General features: G+C 30.3%; 1 protein-coding gene and 1 non-coding gene across 4 annotated transcripts in view; both read left to right on the forward strand.

Annotated features, from left to right (window-relative positions):
- Positions 1-15,131, forward strand: part of LOC124369311 (KICSTOR complex protein SZT2-like) — a 295,343-nt gene that overhangs the window by 194,517 nt on the left and 85,695 nt on the right. For all 3 annotated transcript variants that reach the window (XM_046827256.1, XM_046827257.1, XM_046827258.1), the window contains exons 37-41: positions 3,349-3,496; positions 4,612-4,714; positions 9,369-9,535; positions 11,499-11,621; positions 14,035-14,293. In XM_046827256.1, coding sequence (XP_046683212.1) covers positions 3,349-3,496; positions 4,612-4,714; positions 9,369-9,535; positions 11,499-11,621; positions 14,035-14,293 — 800 coding nt within the window. The remainder of the gene's footprint in view (positions 1-3,348; positions 3,497-4,611; positions 4,715-9,368; positions 9,536-11,498; positions 11,622-14,034; positions 14,294-15,131) is intronic.
- On the forward strand, positions 8,149-8,219 carry Trnav-gac. Its single transcript has one exon. It is a non-coding gene; the product is annotated as a tRNA-Val (tRNA).

Raw genomic sequence — 15,131 nt, forward strand, 5'->3', positions numbered from 1 at the left:
AATCGGCGATTGGGATTCTACATTTGAATCTGTGGACATCCACCACATTATTAGTTCAAAAATAAAAAATTCACGTCTTCTATGAATCCTAAAAATGTGCACTTGTATATATATATATATATATATATATATATATATTTGTGTGTGTGTATGTATGTATGAGATTATGCAATATAACGTTAGCTTGTGAACATGATAACTGCTGTAATGTTTAAAATATCCAGACTTAACTTTGTACAGACAGTACTTGCACATAATTTGCATGAGATTGTTAGTCAGTCTTAATACAAACGACCTTTCAAGATGGTGGTCACTTGAATTTGAGCAACATTTTTATCTCCAGTATTTCACAAGTTAAATAAAAATTGAAACTTTTTATTTATATTTGTAATTTTGCCTATAAACAGTAACGTAGCTATTTTGTTTTTTTATGCTGTTTAGTGCAGTGATGGTGTTTGGGTAGATTTGATTTTTTTTCCTTTATAGTTGAGTAATGTTTATAATCTTTATTTATAATGTAATTTCCTCCTGATGATTGTTTGTGTTTATTGCTTTTCTGATAGCGTATTTTCCTACTCTATTCCTGGATTATAAGATATATTTTTAGATTTACTTAACTGCTTAGATTTCTGAAACTATATGTGGGCACCCAACAATACTTTTGTAATTTGTTGGGATCCCATTCTGTAAAATTTAAATACAAGTTTCGATTAATTGGTTTCATACAATTGTCAGTAATTCCAGACAACACTTATTCCTTTTTATTTCTCGATAACTCTTAAGGTTTCTTGATAGTGGCCCTTAAAAGTTATAGAAGCAGACAATTGAACCGTCATAAGTAAATATGTTTCCAAACATAATTTTGGATTAATTATAACTAAATAAAGTCCACAGTTTTACAAAAAAAAAAAAATGTTATCTATAACACTTTTTGTCTATTAAAGTTTCTAGGTTATGGACTTTCTAAATGTTTGGAAGTATTACGATTATATTAACATGACAACATTGAGGGTCATTGTCAAGTCAGTATTGTGCGAATCAAACATCTAAACTAATAATGCATCTTCAGTTTAACATTTCGAAATGCCTCATGTGAAATCTACCTTTCTTCCAACTGACTTGGATGGGATATCATGACTAGGGTTGGATTTTAATTTTTTGTTTAACATTTAAGTTTAAAATATGTGTTATAAGTAATAAAAATTTATACCAAGAGCGTATATTCTAGAAGCCCATATTAGAATCTATCAAATTACAATATTATAATATATCAGATTTAAGTATTAGGTAGGGGATATATGACTTTCTTCTTAAAATACTGCTATTTCTCTGATCTTCTGATATAAAAGATACTTTTTATATTGTCAAACAGTCTCCAATGTTTACGAATTTTAGGAATTGGATTGGCTGTGATTATGTTTAAATCATACTTACGTTAAAAAGCTACTAAGATTTGAGATTCGAAAATCGGGAATTGATTTTCTAAGATTCAGAATCGGATTCAAAATTAAAAAATTTAGGATTTGTCCATCATTGCAGAATAGAATGATGTGTGAATTGTTGTAGAGCCTTGCTTTTTGCTATTTCTATTTGTTAGTTGTGTATTGAGTTTCTCATAGACAATCTCGAAGCCGGCAACACATCAACAGCAATCCTACTTGACTTTAGCAAAGCTTTTGACTGCCTGGACTACACTCAACTGATGAACAAAATGAAGATCTTTGGTACAAATGGAACTACTGCAAACTGGTTCAAAAGTTTTTTAACAGGGAGAACAAAATAGTTGAGCTAAAACACACAGAGAAAGGAGTAACAAAATTAGTGAGATCAAAACCACTACCAGTGATAAGAGGTGTCCCACAAGGCTCTGTGCTGGGTCCCATACTTTTTATCTTGTTAACAAATGACCTCCCAGAATATCTGGTGGAATATAACGAAACACTGATGCATGCAGACGATACCGTTTTCTTTCTCAGTGAAAAGCTCCATGACAGGCTCGAAGTACGTTCATCAGTGGCATTAAATATGGCTATACAATACTGCCATAGTAATAGCCTGGTTGTAAATGAAGACCAAACCCAACAACTTGGTGGCGGGAAAAGAAACCAAGTAGGACAACTTCCAGATATAGAAGTATCCAAAGAGGCCAAGTATTTGGGAATAACTATTGATGGGCAACTGACATGGATCCCTCATATTTACAACCTATGCCGTAAATTAAGTAGCAGTCTCTATGTCATCAAGAGGATTAAATCAATAAGTAGTACCAGATTAGCAAAAATTGCATATCATGCAATCTTTGAATCACACCTGCGGTACGGAACATAGTTTGGGGAACTCATCAGCAACAAATTTGCAGTGTGTCCTGGTACACCAGAAAAAAGCTATTAGAGTGCTTGCAGAACTCAACAACAGAGACAGCTGTCAACAGAAATTTGAAGAACTGAAGGTTCTAACAGTGGTTTGCCTGTACATCTTAGAGGTGGCCACTTACACTAGCACTATACAGCTACATAGAGGTACCAATAGACACAAATACAACACTCGACAGGCCTCGAACTTTACTCTACCGACACATCACCTGACCATCTTTGAAGAGAAGCCTTCCTACCTGGGGCCCAAGTTCCTCAACCTGCTGCCCGAGGCAGCCAAGGAGAAGGTGCACACAGCATGAGAAGATGACTCACCACATGATTACTGGATTGACCATTCTACACCATACAAGAGTTCCTGAACTGGAGAACATCCCCAATTGACCTCTAACAAGAAATGATATTGACTTTACCATTTTATTGTTACTATGTTTGGTTTTGTTAACCACTTGATGCCAATTTTGTACTCTAAGTTCATGAATAAAGTCTTCTGATTTCTGATTCCATAAAAAAATGGAGTAAGTGTTCTTATTTGCATCAATTAACATACTCAGGATATAATTTTTTCAGAATAAATGGTACAAGCTGTATATTTCTGAAATCAGCGTAAAATTTTGAACAAAATTGTATTTTGGAATGAACTTTAGATCTAAATATATATATCTATTTATTTGATAGCAAATAATAAATTTTCAAATAAAATTTGGAACTTATTATCTTGTTAATTGTGTTGTTGTTTGCTTGTGAAAATTGTTACTTTTTCAACAACTAATTCTGAAAAAAATGATTGTACAACAAGTTAGCATTGGCTACCATTCAAATAATTATAAAAAATATACTGCTAGTAAGCCTAAAATATACAGAAGATTTAGGCACTAATTCAAGGGATAAAGATCAAATGTAATACAAAACAGAGAAAGGGAGAATCTTTTAAACCTGATTTACCTCCAATGATATATTATTGTTTTTGTTCTAGACTTTATGAAAACGTGAAAACAATAAATAAAACTTTGGAAGGTGAAGAGACCTCCCTTGGATCAGTCTCTCGTAGTTCCTCCATCAATAGCCTTAACACCAGTGTGAAGAAGGCTGATGACACATCATCATCCATTGTTTCTGCTGTGGTAATTGTTTTGCTAATTATTTAGGTTTATACCTTTAGGTGGTATTCAAAATCTTTGATTACGATTTCAAATCTGAAATTTAAATTTAAAATCTGTGTTTAGTTCCATACTTAAAGTATGCAATTGTTTTCACTATAAATAATATTTATTATTAAACATACATTTCCTTCTAAAAATTGTTTAAAATTTCAGATGATCAACTGAATAATTAAGTAATCAATGTATAATGAATGGAAATAAAGCAACCACTCTAGTTTTTTTAATAATTAGAAATAATGAAATTGGGAAGGAGGAATGTTAAGCAGACTATTTGAAGTTTTTTATAAATTATTTTTGTGTTTTACTTCTTTTCCCAAAATTTGGGGTTGAGGTTACTCAAAATTTTCAATTACCGTTCTGTTGTAACTAATCAAATGCATGAATATAAACAACATAATTCAACACTTCCTATACAATTTTTGTTCTTATTGTTCCTATAAAAATGGAAACTGAAGTTTCATATGATTTGTAAATCAACATATTTCTTTTCTTTGTTAGTTGTGAGATTGACAAATATAAACCAAACCTGTTGTTTTAATTGCCATGAATGACTGTAGGATTGATATTTTAACTACCCCTCTCTCTTCACTAGATACATAAGTGACTTATACCCGTTCTTGGTTGAATATATTTTCCTTTCATGGCTTTGTTCATTCCTCGTCAATATTATACACCACCTGTTTATCTAGGTGTATTTCTCATGCAGGGTGTTTCTATTTGATGAGTTGAAGGAACTAAATATAGCTTTTTAATGGTTAAACATCAATTACTAGATTATTATTGATCTCAAGTTCTTAAGAAGGTTAAAGCTAAAGTTTTTAAATATTAAGGCAATCTTACATGGGAAACTTGGTTTATTTAGAGTCGTCTTTAAAAACAGATAATATGGTTGAAACTCTTAGATATTAGGCATAACCGGGAAAAACTACCATACTAAAACTGTTACTTTGTATTCCCACCAGTGGTTTGATTTAGTTTTCTCAATAGAATAATTTTAATTTGTATAGTTGAATTAACACCACCAATAGAACTTAAATTCTTGATATTGTCTAAATATGTGATGATTATTTTATCAGAGTAGAGAACTGAGGCCCAGAGTAAAGTCATTTGGTGAAGTTGGAGACACTGCTCGACAAGAAGAGTATCTTACCTTGAAAGTGCATGGTATTTCGGAAGCAGGTAGGTAAACAATTTATAACAATCTGAAAAATACAAGTTGAATAAACACCTGTATGTCTGTGTACACACATACTTGTAAGTGCACGCTCACACACACACACACATTTCATATATATAACATCTAACAATCACTGGAATTCGTTCAAGGAGTCGCATACTGTTTCTCATTTTATGACATTGAAATAAAAATATAGTTGTGTGCCAGTTCCATGTTACCAATGCCACAAGTACAGAAATCGATTATATTATTCATTGTATAAACTCTGAGAAACAGAACTTAGTAGACAAAAGGAGTCCATGATTATCATGCTGAAAAGCTGATCTATTGTGTGCGAAAATATTTCATAAGTTTGGAAGTATTACCAGTGTACAATAGGTGCATATTGACTGTGTCTTATTCTTAAAGAGTAGGTCACACAAATTTAGTCTCTGAAATGATATACAAGAAATAAAAGGCTTTTTTTGTAAAAGACAAAACACAGTACATGGGAACACAGTTTTTGAAAAATGTTACCTGACATTAAGAAAAAACTGGATCAGAATACATACAAAAATTGTAACCCTAGTGCTGTGGCCTTGCAAACTTCCTTAATTGGTTTGCCCATTTCAGGCAGTTTGCAGATCTTCACATTATATATATATATATATATATATATATATATATACATATATATATATACATATATATATATATATATATATATATATATATATATATATATACATATATAATATTTGGAAAGAAATGCCCTATTATATTATGAATGATAATTATCACTAAGATTTTTCTTCTACATTTATATTTTATATTCAATCATAAGTGGTTAAAAAAAGATTCATAACAAAATTCAAAATAGCAAAAATGTGTAGAATTTGATCACAATAATATCATATGTAATATATTTCAATACAACTAAAAAATATGGCTTTTTTGTTTCTAAATTTGTAAGATTGAGCTAATGCATATTTATAATGATATAATATGTTGTAAAAGTGGTTATAAAATACATACAATATTTGTTTTGTACACTCAAAAACCACTATTAAGAAGTAATATAATTTTACCCAAAAAACTACAAGATTCCACTTTTGGTGGAAAAACTGAATTAAGCTAAAGTTTGTGCTTATTTTAATATTATTTTTTGCATACCCTTACTCTATCTACAATACATTAAATAAAATAAAAAGCAAAAAATTGTAATAATTCAAAAAATAACAGAGTGATAACAAAATATGTAAATGCCTGTACATTGAATTAATTTTGCTTGAAAAAAGTTATGCCTTCTAATAGAAATTAATTATGACAAATTTTTAGGATTTTTTATACCTTATATATTATTAACTTCATTATTACCATAAAGTATGTATAATATTTATTGACTTTGGACAAAAAGTAAGTACAAACCAACAGTTTATGTAAAACGTTAGACAATCTAATTTTAGCAGAAAAATAAAAACCCTTACTATGAGTAATTGAGTCAGTATAAACATATTTTTAGAATGTTTTACATATAATATTATGAAAAAGTAAACTTAATTTTTATTAATATCGAGGGAAAAGTAAACATGAATGAAAGCTTATGCAAAACAGTACATGATAAAAAGTTTGCAGAAAAATAAAAATTCTTGCTTCTTTTTTGGTGTTTGAGGGGGAGTGGGAGAGGGAGAGGGAAGGTTTTACCAAAATACATTTCTGATAAAAAAACCGGATCACCAAATAAAATGGAAAACTACTTAATATGGTCATTACATCACATCCACAGGCACAAAATATAATGAAATATATAGATTATAATTTCCTGAATCTATTGATATCAATATCATTGTTAGTTAGTCCAAAGGCGCCTTTGCCACAGTACATCAATAAAAATCCAATGATGTCTCAGACATCTATCCCATCGTTCTAGGTCTAATAATCCTTATTATTCCCTCAATGAGGTTTTGGGTAGGTTTAGTTGGTAGTTTGTCTCAGACATCTATCCCATCGTTCTAGGTCTAATAATCCTTATTATTCCCTCAATGAGTTTTTGGGTAGGTTTAGTTGGTAGTTTGTAGTGACTAGGAACTTTTAATTATGTAATATTATATTCTGCAATAATATATCATTATATATTATGAAAATGTTGTGTGCCAAGTGAATAGAGAAATTTTAAATTTCTCATTAAGGGATTGTATGGCTCTAATGATGGAAAGTATAAAATATAGCTCCTACTCACCTCTGTACTTCCCCAATCCTTCAACTAACCAATGACACTCAATCAGTAGAACTCTGTCTGTCACAATGTTGTGGCTTACATGCAATTTTCATACTATACTAGCTGTTACCCGCGGCTTTGCACGCAATCTTAATAACCAAAGTCCTTACATACTTAGTAAAAGCAATTATGATGTAATATGATGGGAGTCCTATATAAATTTTAAAACGTAAGTAGGCATACATCAGGTAGATATTACTTAATTTCATGGTAAATAGTATCAGAGTTTAACTTAATTATTATATCATGTTTGGCATGTGTAGGAGCATTTTTGGTTCTAATTAATTATATACGTAACGTCACAGTTGAATCTGCCTTGTCATCCCGATCAAGAAAACACAAATCTTGGATCACACTGGTCTCGGCCAATTTGTCGACGTAATACTGAAGGTTTGAACAGCTGTTTAGTGCCAGTTTAATTTAAATTATGAAACGTAAAAACTACATTTTTCCTAAATTTTAAAATATTCAAGGTAACTTTTATTATATTTTTCTTCATAAAAACCTTCCTCGGATTTCAATGAACATTATACTAAGGGAATTAACCGAAGAGGTCCAGTCGTTCTCAAGATTTGCGCTTACCAACACATTTTGCGATTAATTTTTTATTATAGATAAAGCTTTACCAAAACGAGTAAAATTGTTTAAAGTATTCATAATTTTAATAAATCTAATAAGCAGGTCATACGTGCCAAATAAGGGATAAAAAACAAGTCTCTCACTCAAAAGTTATTACTTGTAACACTTAGATTTGTATATTCTGTTGATAAATGTTGAATCTGCAACTGTAAAATAACAAGTCTGTCATATTAGAATCAATCCGAATTTTATTGTTGTATTAAACATTGTTACAATGCATGGACAATCATCAATTCAATACTTAAAACAAAATCTTACTATTACCATGTACGTTTGATAAGAAAAAAAGTTGGTGAGCTGGGAGTGCAGGAAGATGAAGCGTTTTATGTACGTCAAACCAGGTCTGGAAACTACCAGAACATGTGCTATAAGAATTTTGGGACTTGACAGATATGAGAGAAATTGCAATGTTTTAAATAATTTAAAAGAGCTATGTTAAAATATGGTGGAACAATTTTGAGAACAAATGGTAGAAATATATATATTTATATATATGACAGATACGGCCAAATACAAAATAATAGAATCGTAAAAAGTAAGGGCTCTGTGGTGTAATGGTAGCACATTCACCCGACAAGTGAGAGATCCGGGTTCGAGTCCCGGCGGAGCAAGTACTTTTTGTGTTTCAATGTTTATTGATATTATATATATATATATATATATATTATAATCAGAGGACCTCTTTTAGCATTAACTTAGTGCAATTCTGCCTCAATTTTCAATGACCAGCAATTCTTCATTGATGAATAATCTATTATAATCTAAAAATCTGAAACATTAGTAAGCCTGTCACATTTTGTATTTTATTAAGAGAAGAACTTCACAAACTTAAGAATAATAGAACTGCCATATTGTCACAGGGTTTTATTTAATACAGTCGATTTTGTTTTTAACATGACCACGTTTCCATTGCTCCAGCTCAGTATGAAGAACATTGTATTGTTCAATACTTATTTTGGCTTGTAATTCCAAAGCAACTTATTATTTAATTTGAGAATATTTTTTACCAGATCATAAAGCTTAAAGTTACGTATTTAATGTTTTCGTTTATAATTGGTTACGTTTTCATCATGTAAAATTCTTACATGATTTGTTCTGCTAAAATTTGATTGATTGTAAATTTTTTGGGTTAAAAAAATAAAAAATCATTTTTCTCATACTATGTGGAAGAATGTACAATCTTTATAATAAATGCTGTATATAAAGAAAATACAATTTTGTTTTCAAAGTATTAAAAAAAACAAACTTCAAAATTTATTGTTTTAAAAAATACTCCACCTAGGCAAGACTGTAGTCCATTCAGCCTTGTTAGAATTTTTGAGTGAAAAATCAGTATTAATTTGGCAGACATTTTACTTCGATATACTATAAATAAATTCATGTTATAAACTTCTACACTCGTGTTTTCTGAACACTTATAAGTAAATAAAAGATATAGAACTTAAAAACTTCTTTTTATTATTTATTATTATTACTGTGTTATTATTTAAATTTTATGACAGTATTTATGACAAGTTGAAGTTCAGTAGAAATATTTGAGAAAGTATCTTTTAGAAATATAAATGTGGAAAACCATGAAAAAGAATAACAGATTTACAAAGAAACCTTCTGTAAAAGTCAAGGAAATTAGGATACAGTAATGGAATTGTAAGATAAATTGAGAATATTTCTCTTATGGCCACCCTGTTATATCATTATTACTGTCAAACTGCAAATCCTAATACCAAATTTGCTGTAATAAAACAGTAAAATGTGTGCAGGGCCTGAAGTGAAGTGCGAGCTAGTACAGGTACTACACAACCGTTTAGATGATGCAGTATTAGAGGTGTTGTCACTCATGTTAGCTCGTAATCCAATGTGCAAGCTCTCTCCGGAAGACGTGCACTTCATACAGAAGCCACAGCGGTTGCCAGAGACTACTGTACAGGTACACAATAATTAGTTTCTGATCAGACTTATTTAGTTATAAACCCATATTATTTTCAACACTTTCACCACCCATGTCTAGTCTTTACAAGTGATTTTGGTTTCTACATTAAAGTTGCATAGCCTGTTTCTAAAGATTATTGCTAAATGTGGTAATTCACTGATTCATGTCTTTCTAACTGATATTTAAGATTGTTAATGGAATAGAATTTGGTACATTGGTGCTACCTGTAATGTGCATAATAATAAAAGACTGAGCTTTGTATGGTTATCATATGAATCATTTTTGTGGGGTTAGAATTATAAATTTCATTTTAAAGAGGTTTTAGTAGAAAGCAATAAAATTATTTGATTTGATAGCTCTTAATTATTTTATTTGGATGATCTGTAGTTCTAGCCTGGAAGCTTTTATCACTTTACTTCAGCTAAGCTTAGATGGTAACTTTGTTAACATGTGAAAATGCTGAAACTGGAATTTTAATGCGGGTCCCTGGGGTGATAAGCTGAAATGATTTTATATAACCACTTAGCTATCAGGTATGGCTGAAAGCTCTTAACTTATGTTTGTAAAACTTAAAAATGCACTCACAATGTTCATTTGGCATGTTTGTGGTTAGTTTGGCACTGGTAAGTTAAACATTAATACAGGATAAAAATTAGTTTAAATTAGAATCGGTATTGCATTTCAAAGAGATTTATAGACAGAGATTTTCCAATAATACTTTTACCACTGAGAATCAAGTGATTCCAAATTGGAACTCACAATTGCCTATCTCTAGTTTAGTTATAATAAAAAAATGCATACTCTAGATTATAAAAGCTGATACAAGTATCGTTAATACAGGGGTCATCCTCACAATTTTGGTTTGAGCACACTTTGTATATCATTTCAGGAAGTTATGTTATTACACAAAAAAATATTTTTCTGACTCCTTGTGGGCCATCACCTGATATGATAAAAAGAATAAGACAATTGCATAAAAAAAATTAAGTTATGTATTGTATTTATTTTTAAAGTTCTGATGTTTTATCCTCAGTGGTTAAAAAAAATATAAAGCCGCCCCCATATGACTTGACTTGGTTGTTGATTATGGTGGTCTTTATTTCCATAATTCTAAATCTGTATACCCATGTGAGTATTGCGGATCAATATATTTATACTTGTTGCAGATTAATATAGAAAACAGCTTGTTGCTGGGGCTGAAAGTGTTATACATGTCAAAATGTGTCAATTTTAAAACTTTAGTAGGCTTGTAGTGCCTAAACGAATAAGGTAAAAAAATTTCCAAAAATAAAAACATTTTAAAATGTTACATTATATAAAAAATTCCAAGACAATATAAGATTTTTCACAATAAATTGTAAAGTTAGTCGCCATTAATTTATGGAATCTGCTGCTAAAATCAGAAATTCTAAATTTGTATTTCTAATTGTCACTAAAAAGTAGGTGAAGTCTCTAATTTTAACTTTCTTGTAAATTTAGTCCTTTTTGAGTTACCAATGGTGCACAGTTTAAATGGACACATTATACTAGTTGTTTCTTAAAAGAAATGTCAGTTAATTAATTTATATAGTATTTACATTGTAGTACCACATACATACAAGTCAAACAAATAAATCTGAGAACGATGCAATGGCCTTTTACAGTTGTAAAACATGCTGTTTTGTTCTTTATTAATTTAAAATAAATTGTTTAAATCAGGCCATTGTTTATCTATTGGGGAATGATTTTCTTTCTGGTTACTGTACTGTCGTTGGACACATACTTATCAGGTTTTAATTCTATGTGAATAGAAATTTACAAACATTACTGGATTTGTTTGATGTAAAATTAATAAAGAAGAATTACATCCATTAAGAAAAGGGTATCAACTGTGTATGTTGTTTTGTTCTTTATTATTGAGTACAAACAATACAGTTTGTCACAATTTATAATTTAATCCTGATTTTTTATTTGATTACAGTATTCTTTGCCACCAGCAGTCCATGACAACCTACAAGCAGTATTCTATTACTTCCACCAAAACCTTCTGCAGTTTCTTCATACACCCAAATATACAGATACAAGGTCACAGTTCCACTTCCAGGTAAGAATGAAAGCTTTCATATCCACCTTTGGTAGAGCTTCACATTAAAATATTAATTAATTATTCATTATGTTATATAATTATATGATGGATATTAAATTTATGTCCATCATAAGTTCAAGGTGGTAGCATCGATTTTGAGCTGAGTAAAATTTTGTAAATATAATAGCCACAATCCTTCATGATACCCTTTCTGAAGACAAAAAAGAACAAAAAAACGTTTTTGGGTCACTTCACGAGAAATTATAGACATTTAAAGTAGTCATTTGTATAAGTAGTCAGCTGAGCACACGTATTTAATTACATTCTGAATGAAGGTACGTTATACTAATATGTTTCAAATAACTAAACCATTTACAATTTAATTTAATGTGAAAATTACAGTGGATTGAATTAACTTTCAACTATTGACAACACGGGCACTTTACTCGACCTGGGCTACATTCTTTAAAATTTTGCATTCTTTTGAAAAAGACTATTATATAAATTGATCAATTGATGAAGCTATGCATTTGACGAAGAATGTAGGATTTTCTTATAATTTGGTTCAAAGTAAAACAGTTGAAGATAAGGATAAGATTTTTACGAGGTGTATGCAAAAGATACATTCAGACCAGGAGTAGACGTGAGTTTTATTTAAAAACAATTAATTTCTTAAAGAATAATTTTATTAACAAATACATCGTTTTCTAAAATTATTATTATAAAAATATTATTTCCTCCAGTCATAAACACAACTACCAAATACATATTTATTTGTAATATCTTCTGATTTCCGGCATATTGACATCATTTATAAAAAAATATAGACATAGCAAACTGATGGTTTTAGCTTATTAACCAAAACTGAAAAAGTAGTTACAACTATAAAACTATATGGAGTAATAAATGATAATTTTGCATAAAAATAAACTTTGTTTACATGAAGATTGATCATGTTATGAAAAAATACAAGCAATGCAGTTTAAGCTTTGCACAAATGACAGCACTTGTGCTAAATTAAACCAACTGCCACCAACTTAGCCCATCCAAGAAACAAAAAACAATCAGCTATTCTTCGTCAGCAACACATACAATGTTGCTCAATAGAACCATCAGAACATCCCACATGTACTAGTGGTGAAACAGGAAACTTACTTATATCGTCATATTAGTTGACATTAATATTTCATTCATAGTTTACCCCGCTATTTTCACATATTAAGACACACATCAATGAACATATTAAAATACTTGGCTGTCCTTGATGAAAAATATATTTAGGTGAGTACAGATGATGCTCACCCACTGAGGTTATTCTGAAAAGTTTGTATGGCCTTAGTTTAGACAAACCTTTAATGTTGCATGATAATGGTATATTTTCATACTTTATTTTAGTTCTTTTATATAAGACATAACGTTATGAATATTATTTAAAAGTATAAAATTCTACTTCCTTTCTTTTTATATAAGACATTAGTTAAAATTGTTCTCATGTATGATAAGTTATTCAGAATCTGATGAATTTAATTAACTTATTAAATATGTGTATAATAAATGTATATGGTATATAGAACAAGTATATATTTTAAATTATATATAAATAGAAGATAAAAAATTCCCATGAAGAGTTACAATCAATCATATTTTTACTATGAGTTTTTGGAGATGTTTGGTAAGTGACATTTGCTGTGATTTGAGCTATCAAATATTCTAAGCTTTATTCATGTTGTCTTTACAGTGTATGCACATAACGTAGCTATGGTAGAAAGGGTTGATTCAATCGAATTTTGGGTTTAGCTCCTGGAATCTGGAGTCATGTTCATCTGAAGAGATACAAAGAAATTCAACAACAAAAAAGCTCAAAACAAAACATTTACATCGTTTCAACATCAGAGACACCTATAAATAGGTGAAGTGGTAGTCTCATTGTCTCATCAGTTTCACAATCAACCCTTCCTACCATAGCTAAGTTATGTGTAGAAAAATTGGTTACTCCACCTTGCTTAGAGATTGTGTCTATCACATTGTAGTGCACTCAATTGTGTACCTGATGAGACAATGAGACTACCACTTCGCCTATTTATTCACTTCTGATTTCAAAACAATGTAAATGTTTCATTTTGAGCTTTTTTGTCGTCTACTTTCTTTGGATCTCTTTAGACGAACATGACTCCGGATTCCAAGTGTTAAGTCTGAGACAGTGTCAGATACCAGACACTGCAATAAAAGGTATAATGTATAGTCTCATAAACAATAAATAGTCTTTAATGTTGGTTCAGAATAAAAAGTTAACTGAAACATTTTTTTAGTAGTCAATGTTTTTACTGAAACACCAATCTTCATTCACTTTCATGTATCACAGAACATAGCATGCATGATTTTAAAATGTACAGTGTAATTAAATATTTACACATCCAATTCACAATTGTAGGACTACTCAAACCCAGAGGAACCTTCCAGACAGATGCCAGAGAGCCAGATGTTCTTGTACAACCAGAGTACTGCATCTGGTAACAAAGGAATTGCTTGTGTTGCCATTGGCCTGGTTGACATGGATAGCAACATAATAGAGTCTCTTAGCTATCAACGACCGACTTTATACTCTGGAGAGCTAGACCCTCTGTTGTTGACTACTGAATTCAATACTCTCACTACCACCAACCCATGTCAACCTGAAGATAAGGCTCCAGGTCAGTCCTTCCTTTTATTAACAACTATAACATTTGTGGTTATGGTGTGTCAGTACATTTTGTGCTAAGATTTCTACCAAAGAAGAAAATGTGTTTCTTATTTCTGGATATGTTCCGTTACACTCTTATACATTGCATATATTGTTTGTATTTGTATTATTTGTAATAAACTTCAAACAAAATATATTGTGACAAAAACTTCAAGGCAAAAAGTTCATTTGTGACTATAGATGAATTTAAAAGTATAGTAGGATTACAGACTTATTCCATTGTTATATGTCACAAAAATTAAAATATAATATTAATTGACATATTTTATCTGTTCTCTTCTCATATTTTGCTAATCCATAAAACATAAGGTTAAGCTTCCAAGAACAAATGAAGAAAGTTGGTGCCAAAGTGAAACTTAACAAAGAAAACATTTTACATCAGAACACACTTATACCTAAGATATAACACCAAGGAACGGAAAACAAACACAACATCAATGCACAATATTGAGTACACCGTATTGACCAAAGCAGGTAAATGAAGACTGAGTAGGAAGTTTCATCATGATATGGTAACACTAATCCGTCATAGCATAGCAACCCTATGACAAAAATACGAGAGTTTGGTGTGGGTGATAAGAAAAGGACTGATTCTTTTTTCTTACATTTTACTATTATTTCTTCAAATTATGAAATTTAAATTATCCTCATGTTTTAGGATTTAACACTTTAAGAAAAGAGCAGATACTGGTCATATAAATATTAGGTTTTAGTATTTTTAGCATATACCAATGATAAATATCCATAATCCTTGCAGGCCCATTGTTTTTGTATAGTCTCTAAGAACT

This window comes from Homalodisca vitripennis, chromosome X (assembly GCF_021130785.1).
Source record: "Homalodisca vitripennis isolate AUS2020 chromosome X, UT_GWSS_2.1, whole genome shotgun sequence".
Lineage (NCBI taxonomy): Eukaryota > Metazoa > Arthropoda > Insecta > Hemiptera > Cicadellidae > Homalodisca > Homalodisca vitripennis.